The sequence below is a fragment of the Lissotriton helveticus genome, chromosome 6, assembly GCF_964261635.1.
Source record: "Lissotriton helveticus chromosome 6, aLisHel1.1, whole genome shotgun sequence".
Classification (NCBI taxonomy): Eukaryota; Metazoa; Chordata; class Amphibia; order Caudata; family Salamandridae; genus Lissotriton; species Lissotriton helveticus.
The window spans coordinates 1,889,513,154-1,889,531,658 of NC_136067.1; the positions used below are offsets into that span (position 1 = coordinate 1,889,513,154).

Sequence of the window (18,505 nt, forward strand, 5' to 3'; positions counted from 1 at the left end):
CTACCTCAAGGCAACCTCAATTTCTTTAAAAAACATAACATTATTCATCCAACATGATTTTTCAAGGAGGAATGACAAGCAAGGATTTAAGTCTGCAAAGGAGAAAACCAATGTGACAGTATTTTTCTCTTTTTCTTATTCAACTATGAGTTACTCTCAAAGTCCAGGCCTTTTCTGTGAGCTGCATCGTTCTTCCAATACTGGTGCAGGTCCTAAACCATAGCCGATGTGTGGAATTAGTAGAAATCTACTCCGTCTTGACACAGCACTGGTGCAAATATTTCTTTCACCACGATTGTTCATTTGTTAATATCTTAGCCAATCAGTTGACCACTCAGCATATTCATTCAAAGAATAGGACACCTTTGCAATTGTATATATGTTGGTTTTGGTTGACTTTGTTAGTGAAACACTTTTATTTACCAGTTATTTCCAGAAGGTTCCTAAAGAAGCCCCTCAGTTGGAACTGAAAGCCAATTACGGCCTTGTGGAACCTGTGCCATTTGAATTACCTGCTCTCAACCCACAGTGGACTCCAGAAACACTAGCTGGCTTTGATCTCACCAAAAGGCCTAAAGAAGATGAGAAGAATGTAAGAAACCGTTTTATGTTAAAATGTGTATATTAACTTCTCAAGTGCATTGATGTACAATGGATTAAAACCCATGTATTTTATTATTTTCTTTTATTGTCAGTACAAACCCCGGAATATTAAATTCTGTTATGCCTCTTCATTTTATCTTTAGCTCCATATTTAAATATATATATCAGAGAGCTTATGGGTAGCAGGAATATTGCCCGGCTCTTATAAACTCTGTTACATAAACTACATTTTACGGAGTATTTACCAACATAAGCCATTAAACATTTTGGTAGTATTTTCTTTTGTTATTCTTTATTCTTGTTTTCTCGATGTATCATGAATATACGGCAATCCTCTCACAGCCATGAAGAAGCGCATTTGTGCACGAAACACGTGTTGGCTATAGGCAGAATTGCTGTATATTAATGATGCGTCGAGAAAACAAGAATGAAGAGTAACAAAAGAAAATACTACCAAAATCTTTAATGTCTTATGTTGGTAAACACTTAGTAAAATGTAGTGTATATATATATATATATATATATATCTCAAAGGTGCCCAAAGCATTGAGAAGGCACTCGACTGCACCCTCGCCCTCTGGCTTATCCATGCGGCTCTCCATAATTCACCTTTTGCATAATTACTGCCGACGCGTTTCAAGGCACTAAGCCTCTTCTTCCTGGGCTGTAGAACAAATCATCGGACACTCGCATTTGCATTACGTGACTTTCATTTATTTCCATGACCCCCCATGGGCGTGTGCTAAGTGCATCGTCCTCGGTGCATTATGGGGCGTGGAGTCTATGATGCGAGTTTCAATAACCACTTTCAGTAAGTTCCGATGTGCAGTTCAAATTAGAGCATATTTTTTCCTTCAGTAGGATAAGGATCCTTACGGTGAGCTTTTTTCTGCATATGGGGCGCAGTGCTGAACGGAGTTAATTAGTTCATCTCCACAGCCTCTTTTAAATTGTTCCAGATGGTGCCCGCTCCACGGCAGGACGGCCGTGCAAGAATTTATTAAACAAAGGTGCCCAAAGCATTGAGAAGGCACTCGACTGCACCCTCGCCCTCCGGCTTATCCATGCGGCTCTCCATAATTCACCTTTTACATAATTACTGCCGACGCGTTTCAAGGAACTACGCCTCTTCTTCCTGGGCTGCAGAACAAAACATCGGAGACTCGCATTTGCATTACGTGACTTTTATTTATTTCCATGACCCCCCATGGGCGTGTGCTAAGTGCATCGTCCTTGGTGCATTATGGGGCGTGGAGTCTCTGATGCAAGTTTCAATAACCACTTTCAGTAAGTTCCGATGTGCAGTTCAAATTAGAGCATATTTTTTCCTTCAGTAGGATAAGGATCCTTACGGTGAGCTTTTTTCTGCATATGGGGCGCAGTGCTGAACGGAGTTAATTAGTTCATCTCCACAGCCTCTTTTAAATTGTTCCAGATGGTGCCCTCTCCACGGCAGGACGGCCGTGCAAGAATTTATTAAACAAAGGTGCCCAAAGCATTGAGAAGGCACTCGACTGCACCCTCAACTTCCGGCTTATCCATGCGGCTCTCCATAATTTACCTTTTGCATAATTACTGCAGACGCGTTTCAAGGCACTAAGCCTCTTCTTCCTGGGCTACAGAACAAAACATCGGAGACACGCATTTGCATTACGCACTGGCTTCCCATCAACAAGAAGATCACCTTCAAGCTCCTCACCCACGCACACAAGGCGCTCCACAATACCGGACTGGCATACCTCAACAGACGACTTACCTTCAACACCCTGAACCGACAGCTCCGCTCAGCCGACCTCGCCCTCGCCATCGTCCCCCGCATCCAAAGAGCAACCACCGGCAGCAGATCGTCCTCCAACCTCAACACCAAGACCTGGTACTCCCTCCCCATCCTCCTATGGCAGACCCAGGACCTACTATCCTTCAGGAGGCTTCTCAAGACCTGGCTATTCGAGCAGTAGCAGCACCCCCCCCCCCCCCTCCTTCCCCCCCCCCCCCCCCCGCACCTTGAGACCCTCACGGGCGAGAAGCCGCTTTACAAATGGATTGATTGATTGACATTATTGAGCATTGTATTCTCCCTATTAGAAGACAGATAATTAGTGGATCTCTTTTTATGTTTATATTGTAGCAATCCTGCCCTTCATGAGGGCAAAACACTTGGCAATCATTCATTGAACTTCATGGATAGTTTATGCCCACCATTTGATGTTATGTCTAAATAATATAATACTTATGTCATCACATCATTTTCCTGTGAAGCATTTTGTTGCTTAAGGATTCCTTTACCAATCGAGGAAGTAGATAAGCCCTTTTCTATATTCTTTGTAGTTTTAAATTGTAGATGCAGAGTTATTAAATAATTTAATATTCCATCGGGTCAACTTTTTTTGTCAGCAATACACTGCTATATTCGGTATTTTCAAGTTGGGTTCATAATAGCCACAATACTGTATTCAACAAGGCTAGTAATGTGAAGACACCACATAATTACAAGAATTGAGTTTACCATTGTGTGTAATTGTTTCTGCTCATTTCATTGTCTAGGATTCATAGTTGTACAGTACTTCATTGGCACTTCCTAATTCCACTTGCTTGAATGGGTCCTATGGCAGTAAAGAGAGTAGGCGCTCGCCTACCAACAGTTTCGACCTTTTGTGAATATGTGCAGCGTAAGACAGATGCGACTAATGTTCGAATCTTGCTGTGCATTGAACCTTCTACTACGTAACAAAACACGACAGCACTGGCAACCAAGACCTACCATAAACCACCAGACAACAGCACATAGAAAGACAGAACGCTGAGGCTCCATCCAGCTTGGGCTGAATATGCGTTTTACTGCCTATTGAGGAATTCAACAGCACTTGTTACCATCAGCTGCCTACTTCATATTTACACTTGCTGGGCACTTTGCACCTGTATCATTCGAAAAAATACATTAAAAAATTGGATACGGACCACCAATTTCACCCACACAAAAAACTAACAACTTCTGAAAACTGACATGTTCTCCCTCCTGACCGTAGTCTGCTATTTAAAATCAAAATCAAACTCTGATCTGCAAGGGACCCCTTTTGAAAATAACACCCCAGATTATCAAAAGGAGCTGCAGTGCCATTCTAATAATAGACTGCACTACAAGAACTAAATAAGATTAAAGTTAAGACATAACTACAAAAAACTTGGGACATGGCAACCAGTGCCAGATAACAGTAAAGTTGGGATACAATAACAAGTGTGAAACAACAGTAAAGTTGAGACCTAACGAAGTGATACAGAGTATTAACTAAATGTTAAATAGGATTTGAGTATATTGAAACTGGTTAAAATTCCTATTCTCCCACAACATGCCATCTCTCTTTTTGAATTGCTCAATACAGTCCTGTGCTTATCATTGTCATCCAAGTTTATATTTTGTAATCATTTAAACGGTCCTACCAAGACTGGACCCATCATTGAAGTTCTTTTGTGGGTTTAAGAAATTAATGTCATTTTTTATCTAGATGAGAGAGGCTGTTTCTAGCCTTGGCCGAATTGGGAAAAAAACATAATCCATTTGCATAATCCCTAACCTTGTGGCCAGCTACAGTTCGAAATTGGGGAACAAATTGAGTTATTTTTGGCACGGACATTTGCTCTGAGCTCAAAGGCAAATGTTGCTGCATAAGCCAAGATCAGGTTCAAAGTGCTGTGCCATACACAAAATATTCTGGGAGAAGGGCCCAGGATACTAGGAACAATTGGCCACATACAATTTGGAAAAATAATCTCTGATTAGCACAGGCCCAGGAGACTTGCCAACCCAAGTTCAAAATGGATCTCTTGGAGTATATAACTCAATACACTACTGTTCTATTCTCTGAGCAACGAGAGGCCTGCCACAACTACAATCTATTCAGAAAACTGCCAAAATTGATCTTTCCAATCATATGAAAACTGCAGGCATGGAGTGCTAGATAACAGCACTGCAGTTGTAGATAACCTAAATGAACAATACGTATCTGCAGCCCAAATTCCTCACCCTACTGCTGACCATCTCCAAGAACACCAATATAATTCATGCTGAATGTGCAACAGCCAATTAACGAGCTCAGAAAGTAAACTTCACACGCAGCATATAGTCATGATGCGTTTCCACAAACCTGAGTGCTCCAGACCAGAGTGATAAAGTTCTTGATCCTAAAATACAAGCAGTAGCGATTCCTTATGAGCAAGATTCAGGTGATTTCTAAGGCACTAATTGTGTGCACACTGGAGGAGAATGAGTTAATATCCTAGTCAATGAAATCTGATAACTAATGAAGCATTGATACCAATCCTCAATGTCTCCATCAACTCTGCCACATTCCCAGACACCTGAAAATATCCACCGTCATGCCCCTGAGTAAGAAACCATCCGCTGACCCAGCCACGCTTTCCAACTACAAACCCAAAGGTGCGCCAAAGGTAAGCCCGTCTACGCCCGTCCGCGCCTGGACCGCGCCCAGCGCCAGACCCCCTGGTTCCCGTAATGCCCAGCCCACTCGCATCACTTACGATGCCACCACCCTCCTAGCCCTTAACCCCGGCCGTTCCCCCAACTGCGTCCAAGCAGCTCCTGGACACACCCATGGACCCTTCTCTTGCAACTCCTGCAAGTTCGACGGCACCAAAACCAACTCCTCATCCACCAACACCAAACAGAGACCTGACACCAACCACCTAAAATGCATCCTGCTCAACACCCGCTCGGTCCACAGACACGCCATCGACCTCTGGAATCTACTAGACACCATCTCACCGGACGTCGCCTTCCTAACAGAAACATGGATGAATGCCTCTTCAGCCCCAGACATCACCATTGCCATCCCGGAAGGATACAAGATCATCCGTAAGGACCGCATCAAGCAAACAGGAGGAGGCATCGCTATCGTCCATAAGAACTCCATCCGCATCTCAACCAGCTCAGACGTCAACCTTGCCAGCGCCGAACACCTCCACTTCCAGATCCACACCGACCCCAAGACCACACTCAGAGGCACCCTCCTCTACCGACCTCCAGGACCCCGTGCACAATTCAGTGACGACATCACTGACTTTATCACCCCACACGCCCTCCCCTCCGAGGACTACATTCTATTGGGAGACCTCAATTTTCACCTGGAAAAGAGCAATGACAGCAGCACCACCACCCTTCTGGACAATCTCGCCAACCTCGGACTCAAACAACTTGACACTACCCCCACCCACATTGCAGGTCACACACTCGACCCCATCTTCACCTCCAGCAAACATGTCTCATTCAGTCACACCACAGCTCTTCATTGGACGGACCACAGCTGCGTTCACTTTATCTACAATAAGACCACAATCCACAACCATCCTCAACCCACCCTGCGAAGAAACTGGAACAAAATCTCCATCGACCAGATCTCCTCATCGCTTCTTCTAAACCCCCCCGCCCACTCCTCAAACCCCGGCCAAGCAGCCATTAACCTCACCCAATGGCTATCCAACAGCGCCGACATCCTAGCACCGTTGAAAAAACATCAAATCAAACTAGGCAGCAAAAACGCCTCCTGGTTCAACGATGATCTTAAGAAATCGAAGAAACTCTGTCGCTCCCTTGAGAAGGCCTGGAAAAAAGACCCAAACACCATCACCAGGGACGCCTTCAAAAACGCCACCGCATACACCACCAACTAATCCGGTCTGCCAAGAAAGCCGCATTCAAAGACCGACTAGATAACAACGCCCACAACAGCAAGGAATTATTCAACATCGTCAAAGAATTTACCAACCCATCAGCCAACTCCAACGACATCACCCCCTCCCAAGCCCTCTGCGACTCCCTAGCTTCCTTCTTCCACAACAAAATCGCAGACATCCACAACAGCTTCGACAACCGACCCGGAGACCAACCCACCCAACCTTCTGCAGGACCTTCACCCCCCTTGAACATCCTTAACGACTGGAACCCAATCTCCACTGAGGACACCATCCGCCTGATGAACTCCATCCACTCAGGATCCCCCACAGACCCATGCCCTCACCACATCTTCAACAAAGCAGACTCCATCATAGCACCACACCTCCGAGATGTCATCAACTGCTCCCTCAACTCCGCCACCTTCCCGGAAAGCTGGAAGCACGCAGAACTCAGCGCCCTTCTGAAAAAACCCACAGCTGACCCCACCGAACTCAAAAACTACCGCCCCATCTCGCTTCTTCCATTCCCGGCCAAAGTCATCGAGAAAGCGGTCAACAACCAGCTCGCCACCTTCCTCGAAACCAACAAATCCCTCGACTCCTCACAGTCCGGCTTCCGAGCCAAACACAGCACTGAGACCGCACTTATCGCAGCAACAGACGACATTCGAACTCTACTGGACAATGGAGACACAGTCGCCCTCATCCTCCTCGACCTCTCCGCTGCCTTCGACACAGTCAGTCATAGCACCCTTCTACAGCGCCTCAGAAACGTCGGAATCCAAGGAAAAGAACTGGAATGGATCACCTCGTTCCTCACCGGAAGAACCCAGAGAGTCCGCCTCCCACCATTCAAGTCAGAGGCCTCTGAAGTCATCTGCGGCGTGCCACAAGGATCGTCACTCAGCCCCACCCTCTTCAACGTATACATGAGCCCCCTTGCGGCCATCGCTCGCCAACACAATCTCAACATCATCTCCTACGCTGACGACACTCAACTGATCCTCTCACTCACCAAAGACCCTAACACCGCCAAAACCAACTTACACGAAGGAATGAAAGAAGTAGCCGAGTGGATGAAGCACAGCCGTCTGAAACTGAACTCAGACAAAACAGAAGTCCTCATCTTAGGCACCTCCCCCTCCGCCTGGGATGACTCTTGGTGGCCAGAGGCCCTTGGAAAAGCACCCATCCCGACGGACCACGCACGGAACCTGGGCGTCATCCTGGACTCCTCACTCTCGATGACCAGACAAGTCAACGCCGGTTCATCATCTTGCTTCAACATTCTTCGCATGCTCAAAAAAACATTTCGCTGGATCCCCACCGAAACTAGAAAAACGGTCACCCACGCACTGGTCACGAGCCGCCTGGACTACGGAAACACCCTATACGCCGGTACCACCGCAAAACTCCAGAACAAACTCCAACGCATCCAGAACGCTTCAGCCAGGCTCATACTAGACATCCCGCGTAAAGAACACATCTCTGGTCACCTGAAAAACCTCCACTGGCTCCCCGTAAATAAGAGGATTACTTTCCGCCTCCTAACCCACGCACACAAAGCACTTTACGAACTCGGACCCGAATGCCTCAACACACGACTGTCCTTCTACACCCCCTCCCGTCAGCTACGATCCTCCAACCAAGCCCTTGCCACTGTACCTCGCATCAACAAAACCACCATGGGAGGTAGATCCTTCTCCTACCTGGCAGCTAAAACCTGGAACTCACTTCCCACTCACCTTCGCCTTACCCAGAACCACCTAGCATTCAGAAAGCAACTTAAAACTTGGATATTCGACAAGTAATTCCCCACCCTTCCTCAAGCGCCTTGAGACCCTATGGGTATGTAGCGCGCTATATAAATCTCTTGACTTGACTTGACTTGACCCATCTCCCTTCTACCATACCTGACAAAGGTCTTAGAAAAACAAATCAACCAGTGCCTCATTAACCTGTATGTTTTTTATTATCCATGTTATTACCATGTTATTGACTTTTATACTGTTCCCATTATCTCTGTTGACTCCTACTGCCCCTACCCTGTCTTTGTGAAGCGCTCTGATATCTGTAAGGATCCTGTTCGCGCTATATAAAACTTTGAATAAATAAATAAATAAACCTCTGCAGCAAAACCAGCATCTCGACACCACGCAGTCTGGATTCAGGCCCAACCACTAGACCCAGCACTCATTGCCGCCACTGGCAACATCCGTGTGATCCTTGACAAAGGAGCCATGTCAGCCCCTATTCATTTCTTCAGCATTTGGTATGGTCTCGCACCCCATCCTCATCAAGCGCCTGGTCAAGATTGGTATCCAAGGACACTATTTCCACTGGATCTGCTCCTTCTTAATGGATAAAACACAAGCTGTCAGCCTGACACGTAACTCCTTGGAAGCACGTAAACGTATCTGCAGAGTTTCTCAAAGATCATCGCTCAGCCGATGTGCCCTTCCCTTCAACACATACATGATCCCTCTGACCAAAGTTATCCGTGCACATAACATCAACATCCTCTCCTACACAGATGACAATCAACTCGTACTCTACCTCTTGTCGGACAAGACCCTCCACCCAAGAAGCAACTTTACTGCCTACATTATCAAAATCACTAACTGGATGAAAGCCAGCTGTTTCAAGCTCAACACCTACAAGACAGAAGTAGTGATTTTCGGCAAAAACACCTCACCATGGGACTCCAACTGATGGCTGGTCAAACCCAGAACCCATGCCAGTAATATCAGAATAATCAACTGCAAGCTAAACAAGACCGCACCAGTCAAGTCCATCACTGCATACTGCTTCCACACCCTGGAGATGCTGAGGAAGATTTCTAAATGGTTCCCAAGCAACACAAAAAAATATATTCCTCATGACCCAGTCAACAGAATGTCCGATTTGACAACCCAGTGCAGTAACCAGCTAATTAGATGATATCATTTAAAGAACCATAAAGGGATCTGTGGAGCTGTTTGAAGCTAACAGCATACTGAAAACCATAAAACTGCATATCGGATTCTTACACTTTAACACCCAACACACTGCTACATGCTGCGTCCCATAACACGATCACCGCACCTCGGTGGTCATCGCTCACAACATGCAAACACTTCCCACATAGGATCAAAACAAAAGCAGCATCCATCCAACCACACACCCTACATGGTGTAGCATGCTACTCACATCAGTGCTTCTATGCCCCGCATAGGCATAATACGCTCTATATAAATTCTGCATTATACAATGCAATGAAGTCTCCAGCCTGCAGCACCCACAACAGAGGCACAAAGAAGTGTGAGGTTTCTGCACTTGTCAGCCTTACTGAGAGTGTGATCAAGGAAGACAAACTGCTGCACCTCCGCTAAAGTACCCCTTCACCTTGCACAACAGAATCTACAGTTCCACTCCTTACTCCTACTATTTACCAAAGGGATGTGCTTCAGGAAGTCTAATCACCAGCCCTTTGCTAACAAAGTCTTTATTGAATTTCTAAAGGGAGCCTTGTTGCAATCCATCACACTTCATTGTCTAAATCACCACCCTCCAACCACAGAAATACAGGCAATACACTTTCACTTTCTGGGGAAGCTGTCTTTGCCCTGCATCTTGTTCCATGTCAAACCAGACACATCCAAGTGGATCCCACTTTGTTTTTATTATGAATTCTGTGAGCAAAAATTGAGGCTGAACATAAGAAGACATCCGTCCTAGCATTTCAATGTTTGAATGCATTACACATATTTTCTTACCTTGCTTTGAACTTGAGGTTACTGCTTCCTTTGAGCACAGCCTAAGCGCTTGATCTTTCCCTATATAAATATACGTCTAATCATTACTTTTCGCTTTCAACCCTTGAACTCATTAGCTGATCTTGTTGAAGGGTTGGTGTAGCAGTATCCTAGCAGCAGATCAACTATTTCCCTGGTTCTAGAGCATATAAAAAATACCTAATATAGCACTCTCTTCGCATGTAAATAATCTTGTTTCTATTGTATTCTACTGTTTTGCATGGTGCACCAAAGTGGTCATAATGAAATATTTTGGTATGATGTAAAGCACATAAGTAAATGCATGCAACTGTTTTGTGGCCCCAATGACTTACACATGAATCTGCATAAAGAAAACCATTGAGGTATTACTAGAATGCGGCTTATTATGAAATAGTAGATTATGTTATAATTTTTTTTAAATGAGCTTCTGGTTAAGCAATGGCACGTTGACTTGTTTCAGTAGTTACTAGTAACTGTATTTCATATTTGTTTTTTTAGAATGCATGTTTTCTAATCTATATTTTGCTGACTAAATTGTATTGCTTTAAAAAAAATATATGTAACTGTTTTAATGTGTGATGTTTTTGCTAAGGTTCAGTTAGTTGCGTCTTTTTAAGTGAAACTAGTTAAACAATGTCGACAAAATAAAGCTTGTTTGCTTTTTTGATAATGTGTTAATTTTCTGTGTTTACAGCCTCAGGCTAAGCCGAAAAAAGAGGAAGAAGTGAAGCCTATGAAAGAACCAGATATAAAATCTCAAAAGGACAGTGGATGCCAGATCTCCTGAAAGAGACATTCCTAATTTTTGTTAACATTTCCAGAGTAACAGGTCCCAACCCCATATGTAAAAAGAGACTAAACTTGTAGAAATATAAAAGATATCTGATTGGCCAACATACTTCTGTAAACTGGCACTTTATAGGGGAATTTGGTTAGATCCCTATTGTACTGTATTTATTTGTTAGAGCTTGAGCTTGTGTATGCATTTCTAAAAAGAAAAATCACAGAAGTCAGAGACATGAAAAAATGTGCGGTTTAGATTATGGATGTCTGTTTACATGTTTAACTGATCTTACAGAATAGCTTGAGAATATAGCTTCTACGGCAGTTTTTTCACCTCAACTCTGAATCTGAAGAGCATGCCACAATCAAATGTTAATTATTTCCTTTTAATATTAACACTCAACAGAAGTTACAGTGCTGGGTCCCTGACTTCAATGCAACCTATGTCCAACATGCAGTTTCTCTGACCTCTTTGCAGAATCAATAGCCATAAGCCTGACCAAACTGCCAAGTCTTGTGTTTGTACCTTTTTGCTGCCAGTTTGTTTATCACTGTCTGGCACAGGGACACTGGCGTACTATGCAATTACATTCATTTCATAACATAAAGTTATGAAAATGTAGTCTATATTTTCACACCAATGATCTTTCATGCACTCCAAAAAAAAAAGTAGAAAGTTACTTATTTACAGTACTATCCTTGATTTTACATCTGCTAAGTTGATACCACCTAATTGTACACTTGCAGAAGATATCTCACTGGTTTCAGGGAGGTACTTTAATATATAAAGTATATTCACTTATTTCTATAATTATTCAGGCCCCGGTATTTCAGCAAATAACGCATTTCTCCTTCCACTGTCCATTTCATTGTCAAGTAAAATTAAGTAAACCTCTGTTCTTTTGCAGTTTAACATAAGGTTTTCATCACACTCCTCTAAACCATTACTGCTAGATGAAAATATCAAAGTAAATACTTAAGTTTATTGATTTGAAATGAAGCGCTAAGGGCTACAATACCTAAATGTTTTTCTGCCTTGACTGAAAGTATTAGCAGTGGGACCAAGAATACAAATGCCAGAACTACACGAGCAAGGCTTCCTTTTTTTACATTGAACCATTGGAACCAGGTGTCTGCTGTTTGTGTGACCTGAAAGGGGAGATTAATGTGTTATCCCAAGAATTGGACATTTTAATTCCGAGTTTTTACTGTCCACAGTTGTACTAGGAGAAGGGCTTTTTGTTCTTAGAAAAAGACAAGAACATGCATAATTGATGCAGTCTAATGTTAAAGAAAGTCTTTTTCTTAAGTAAGAAAAGTAGGAACATGTTCTTCGTTTTAAAGGACTTTTGGCTAATTGCTTCTACATTTACCCAGGGAAAAATGCTTTGCCATTTTTGTCCACCTATGAAAACCATCACGCCCATTCCCATAATTCCCGTATTAAGTTGCAGAACTTGTTCAGCCAAATACCTTTATTTGCAAAATGGATGGATCCATTTTGTGACAGTTTTAAATGTCTATTCACCTTGCATTGTTAAAATGAGTCCAGTGTCAAATACAGAGGGCCTCTAGTATTTGTCGCTAGTTTGCACTTCTTTAAAATATTTGAAGGGTCACTTTTTCTAACCAAGAAAAAACTTCTGTATATTGTATGTAGGTGGGGATACTTTCAGTTGGACTGTATGCTTTTGAGCCTTCGTAGTCAACAATGCTTGTTTGTGGTATCATCTTTGTTGGACTTGTGTTGGTTCAATCAAAGGCATTGTAACTTACGTTGTGACAAGTGAATGGATGCCTGTTGATCTAGCAGATAACTAGAATGTTGCCATATGCTTCTTAGAGTAAAGGTGTTTGATCTGAGCTGCAGGCCTAGAAACTTAGGAAACACCCAACCCAACACAGCCTTGAATAAAAAAGCGGGAATGCCAACTAACACCTTAAGTTTTAATAAACACCATCTTCTTATAGGTACTGTAAAGCTAGGCTCTAGGAATGCAGTTAGTCACTTTTTACTCCAAACTGCAGGTTAGAGACTCATACGTTTTCGCGTCCAAATAACATTTTAAAAAGACTTACTGGTGTATTTTATTTTTTCACTTTTTAATCCGATATTAAACAGACAAAATGTTGAGTGGTGTCCTACTTCTTTATTGTGTTTCTTCACGCATATATGTGCTGTTCTTTTTTCTGTAGTATAAAAACCATGCAATGGTCTTGTCTTTGTTAAAGTTTGAGCTATTGGCATTGCAAATGTCATTTTTTTCATTTATTGTTTTTTTTTTTTTTTTTTAAACGATAAATATATAGTATTGTCATTTACAATGGCAATAGGTAAGCATTAGAGAGTAGTAGAGTATTAGCAGTGATAATAGTTGGTAGAGAGGGACTAGTTGATTAATAGCGAGTATACTTGTATAGAGTAGGAGTGAGTTGTAGGCAATAGTAGTCAGTGAGTAGTGTAGATAAGTGGAGAGTAGTATAGAGCGAGTAGTAGATAGTGCGTAGAGAGCGAGTGGTAGAGACCGAGTAGTAGTGAGTAATGAAAAGTACTAGATAGAAATAGATGTAGTGTAGTGAGTTATAGATAGTATATGGAGTAGTATATCTATTTAGTAGAGTGAGTAGCGAATGACTTTTAAAATAGATTATATATTAGAGAGCAGTAGTTAGTACTTTTTAGTATTAGAGTGTCGTGGAGAGTGGGGGCGTGGTTTCGGCGCCGACCGGGATGGCAGCGTGAGCGAGTTGCTCCGCGCCGAGTCCCATCCTTACTCCTGCTTTATCTTGCCCCATGCCACCTGGCAGCCACAAATGAGGCCTTGGCGGGTCGCTGACCTGGTGGGGACCGTCTAATCCCCGTCGGGACCCTGGAAGCAGCGTGGACCAGACCTGGAGATCGGCCCGGCTGGCAGGACAAAGGAATCAAAATGGCGGCGCCGTCGGAGTGAAGCTCCGGAACCTGTGTGAGGAGCGGTGCGGGCCGTCTGGAGGCGCCTGGAGGTCCGTCGCGAGGCGGAGAACTGAGGGAAGGACAGCGGGTGCGGACCCGGTGCGGCGGCGGTGAGCAGTGCGGAGGACTGACGGTAGCGGCACCCCCTCCCCCACCGGCTCCTCCGGCCGACTGGAGCGCTGGGGCTGGGCTCGAGCAACGCGGCCGGAGATCCCACGGATGAGAAGGGCTGCCCGGCTGCTGTGTGTGCTGCAGCGAGCGGAGACTCATCAGGGCGCTGGTGGAGCAGCGGAGCACGGCGCTTGCACGCCCCGGAGGGTGAGCGGGCTGAGTGGCAGCTGGAGGGTCGATCGCCCTGCTTGGTGACCAGCGTGGGAGCCCAGGCTTGGAACTGTGGGGTGCACTGTGACCGGGGTGGCCGGCGCACTCCGGCCCACCTAAGGGCGTCTCAGGGCATTGCCAGGGGGGCTGCATCTGGGCCTGGCGTGCTGGAAGTGATTGCTGGTAGCCCCTTTAGAGTTGGGCAAAAGAACCATGGGGAGACTGCCGTTTCTGCCCGGCACATGGCCAATGGAATGACCTGCTTGCTGGGCGAGGAGGCTGCCGGTCCCTGCCTGGCACCTAGATTGGGGCGCCCCCCGCGGCCCTGACTTGATCCTCTCCGCACCAGGGGCAGTGTGTTGCCCGCTTGCTGCTAGCTGAGACAGCGGGGTACCGTGAGGCCCAACAGCACACGGAGGAGCAGCTTGGTCGCCCTGGCTGTGATGCACAGTGTCTGAAACTACTAGGAGCAGAGGGCTTGCTCAGCCCGGGACAACGGACTCACGGCTGCCGGCCTGATCGGCAGGGACTACGCCTTCTGGGCCAGAGGTTGGCGACGGGGCGAGGGCGTGGGACAGCTGGCTCCACATAACCACGCTAGCCCGGGGATAGGTGGTCAGCGCCTACTTGGCTGTCTTGTCGTTGGTGCTGAGCGGGCCCGGGATTGGTACTTTCGGTGGATCTGTCGTCACGGCCACCTTTGGAGGAGGCTGCACGAGAGGCAGGCGTCCCGCGCTCGAGATGGCCGCGCAGGGGACTGGAGCCGCCACGACACAGGCGCACAGGGAAAGGGGATCAGAGGAAGCTGAGGACGGTTTCACGACGGAGCCCTCGTCGCAAGAGCAACGGTTGAATCTCCGCCTCGATGCGATATTGGCCGCGATTACTGCCACGAAGGACGAACTGCACCAGGACATAGCGCAGGTGGCGACGGGGCTTGGCCTGCTGAGAGCGGACCACGCTAAGCTCTCTGATAGAGTGAAATCCAACGAACAATTGCTCCAGGAGCTGAAACCGGCCGTGGTCACCGCGGAGCATAAACTCGAGGACGTGGTTCGTCGCCTAGCACTCCTGGAGCGTAGGGCAGAGGATGCGGAAGGACGCAACCGCCGGAACAATGTGCGGGTGGTGGGGCTCCCGGAGAAAATCGAGAAGGGTGACGCAGTGGCCTACATGGAGGACTGGTTTCGGACAGTGGTGGCGCCGGAGGGTCTGTCACCCTTCTTCTCGCTGGAACGAGCGCACAGAGTGCCCGCCAAACCGCCCCTGGAGGGCAGACCGCCCCGACCGATGGTGGTCAAACTGCTGCACTACAAAGACCGGGATCTGCTGATCCAAAGGGCGAGATCCCAAGGGCCCTTCCAGGTGGAAAACAGCAAGGTGACGATTTTTCCGGATTACACGCAGGAAGTGCAGCGGGGCAGGGCTTCCTTTCTGTCGGTGAAGAAAGAGCTGAGGGAGGAAGGGATTCAATACTCCCTGCTTTTTCCAGCCAAGCTGCGGATTGTCGTGGATGACAGAACCCACTTTTTCCAGACACCGGATGAAGCATGGTCCTGGCTGGAACTGTATCGTGCGGGGACGGATCGTGCACACAGGCCCGCCAGGGATCGTGCGCAGCCGGTCAGGGTCAGGAAGTCGCAGCGCATCCGCTCCCGGAATAGGCGCCAACGGGCCGAGCGAGAGGCGCAAATGCTGGCCGATAGACAGAGTGCGTTGGAGGCCACGGCGAACATCACGGGCTCGCAACGGGAGGACACCTCCAGGGGTTCGGCTTCGGAAGGAGAAGGGGAGAAGACCGGTGATGAAGACTCGGAGGTGGGGGGAGCGCAGGGGCCGGAGTTCACCCCACAAACTTCAGACGGTATATTTAATGGGTGAAGCTCGTGGCCGCTGGACTGCTTGTAAGGCCTGGACGCTCCTGACTCCTATTGGACTGCCAGGTATGGGGCTGCTTTAGCAGCATGGGGCTATGGGCGAGGGGTGGTCGCTCTGTCGTCCTGGTTTATGGCTCCATAGTCCTCATCAGACCCTTAAGGTCTTCTGTGGTGTCGACTACAGACTAGTGTGATGTGTTGGGTGTTTGCGGTTTGGAACGGGGCTGAAGCTGGGTTACTAGGCCCTGTCCTGGGGAGGGGGTGGATGGGAGTTAAGGGGTGTGTTTTGAAGGGGTTGTACAATTGCTGCGATGCGGGTCACATTTATTGGCGTGCGCCACTGTTGGGGGTGATGCTCTATGGGGACGTTACCTAACTTGAAATGTGTCACATGGAATGTCCGGGGTATTCGAACTATGGTTAAGCGCCACAAGGTACATGCCTACTTGGTGAGGCGGGGCATTCAGATAGCGATGCTTCAGGAGACTCACTTGACTCAGCAGGAATGTGGGGCGTTACAGAGGAGGTGGCGGGGTCAGGTGTTTGGCACGACCTACTCAGCATTTGCCAGAGGGGTGTTAATATGGATCAGAGCGGGCACGCCATTCCAAGTCACGAGCCAGAAAATAGATCCGGAGGGCCGTTATGTGGTGGTGGAAGGACGGCTCTGTGGTAGGGAGGTGGTCCTGTGTAACATTTATGCCCCCAACGCTGATCAAGCGCACTTTTTTGAGGGTTTGTCGCGCTCACTGGCGTATTATTTGGCGGGCCCTATATTGCTGGCGGGGGATTTTAACTCCATTTCAGATGTGCTGTTGGACAGGTCACACCCGCCTTTGGCGGACTCCCCAGTGCGCAGACTCGCGACCCATAGGCGGGATTGGCAGGAGAGGTGGGGCTTGGTGGATGTCTGGAGGGCGCAGCACCCCGAAACCCGTGATTACTCCTACTTCTCAGCACTGCATGATCTGCATGTTAGACTGGATTCGGTGCTGTGTTGCGAGTCTCTGGCGAATGTGGTGATTCACTCTGAGTATTTGTCTAGGACCATTTCGGATCATAACCCACTGCTGATTTCTGTGCAATGGCAGCGGGCGAGGTCGGCGGTCCCTACATGGAGACTTCGTCCGGAGACGCTGGATGACCCGGCGTTCTGTGACACGGTCCGACAGGGCATAGACGACTACTTCACGGTCAATGATGGGTCAACAGCGACTAGAGCGAATGAATGGGATGCGATGAAAGTGGTGGTGAGGGGGATATGTATGGGACGGTTTCTGACTGTGAGAGGGACTGTGCTGAATGACCTCGCGAAGGCGGAGGAAGTGCTGAGAGGGGTGGAACAGCAGCGACCCGAGAAGCCGGAGCTGCAAGATAGCTTGTTGCGTGCTAAGGAGGCGGTGGCAACTGAGACGGAGAGACTGCGGTGCTATGATTATAAGTTGTATGCGGTGAAAGTGCATGAGGAGCGAGACAAAGTGGGCACGCTCCTTGCGAAGTTGGCTGATCCGAACCCTAGAGGATGTCCGGTTATGAGTGTGCGGCAGGAAGACGGGGTGGTGGTTTATTCGCAGTCAGCGGTCCTGGGGCGCTTTCAGTCCTACTACACGGGTCTGTACGCCAGCCACCTCGAAGTGGGGGCCACGGACATTGGTAATTACTTAGATCAGGTCCCTTTGCCGGTATTGGATGAGGAGGAAGCCTGGGATCTGGGGGGCCCCGTCACCCTAGCGGAAATAAGAGGGGCGATTAGTCATATGGCGCGGAACAAAACTCCTGGGGTGGATGGATTGCCGATCGAGTTCTACGTCAAATTCATGGAAGTGTTGGCGCCCATACTGCAGGTTGTGTATGCGGAGGCGAAACAATTAGGGTGGTTGCCTGACTCTATGACGGAGGCGCTGGTTGTGCCCCTGCTGAAGCCGGGCAGAGATGCTTTGGATGTCTCTTCTTTTCGTCCGTTGTCTATGCTGACTGTAGATTACAAGATTTTGAGCCGAATCCTGGCCACCAGGCTCCTACCACTAATGACCTCTTTAGTGCATAAGGATCAAGCGGGGTTCATCCCCTCTAGGAGCACTTCGATGAATGTTTGTCGGCTGATTGGGGTCATTGATAGTGCTGCCACAGCGGAACCAGGCCCAGTAGTGCTGACGGTTGATATTGAAAAGGCGTTTGATAGCTTAGAATGGGATTTTCTAGATGGCGTGCTGTTGAAGTTCGGGGTTGGGGAGGGGTTCCGGGGCTGGACGAGAGTGCTCTATTCTTCGGCTAAGGCGCGGGTGCGGCTGGGGACCTTGGTCTCCTCGGTTTATCCGGTCTGTAGGGGCACGAGGCAAGGCTGTTCGCTGTCCCCTCTGCTCTTTGCCCTCGCAATGGAACCGCTAGCGGCGCAGGCGAGAACAGGAATTGTTTTCGACGGGATTGCGCAGGGACCTGACTCGCATTACATTTCATTGTATGCTGACGACTTGTTACTGTACCTGGCGGATTCTGGAAGGGCT

The 18,505-nt window shown here is 47.4% G+C and overlaps 1 protein-coding gene across 2 annotated transcripts in view; it reads left to right on the forward strand.

Moving 5' to 3' along the window:
• BROX (BRO1 domain and CAAX motif containing) overlaps positions 1-12,982 on the forward strand; it is a 211,860-nt gene extending 198,878 nt beyond the window's left edge. For both annotated transcript variants that reach the window (XM_078649825.1, XM_078649826.1), the window contains exons 12-13: positions 427-592; positions 10,762-12,982. In XM_078649825.1, coding sequence (XP_078505951.1) covers positions 427-592; positions 10,762-10,854 — 259 coding nt within the window. In that variant the 3' untranslated portion in view covers positions 10,855-12,982. The remainder of the gene's footprint in view (positions 1-426; positions 593-10,761) is intronic.
• Positions 12,983-18,505: the final 5,523 nt, after the last annotated feature.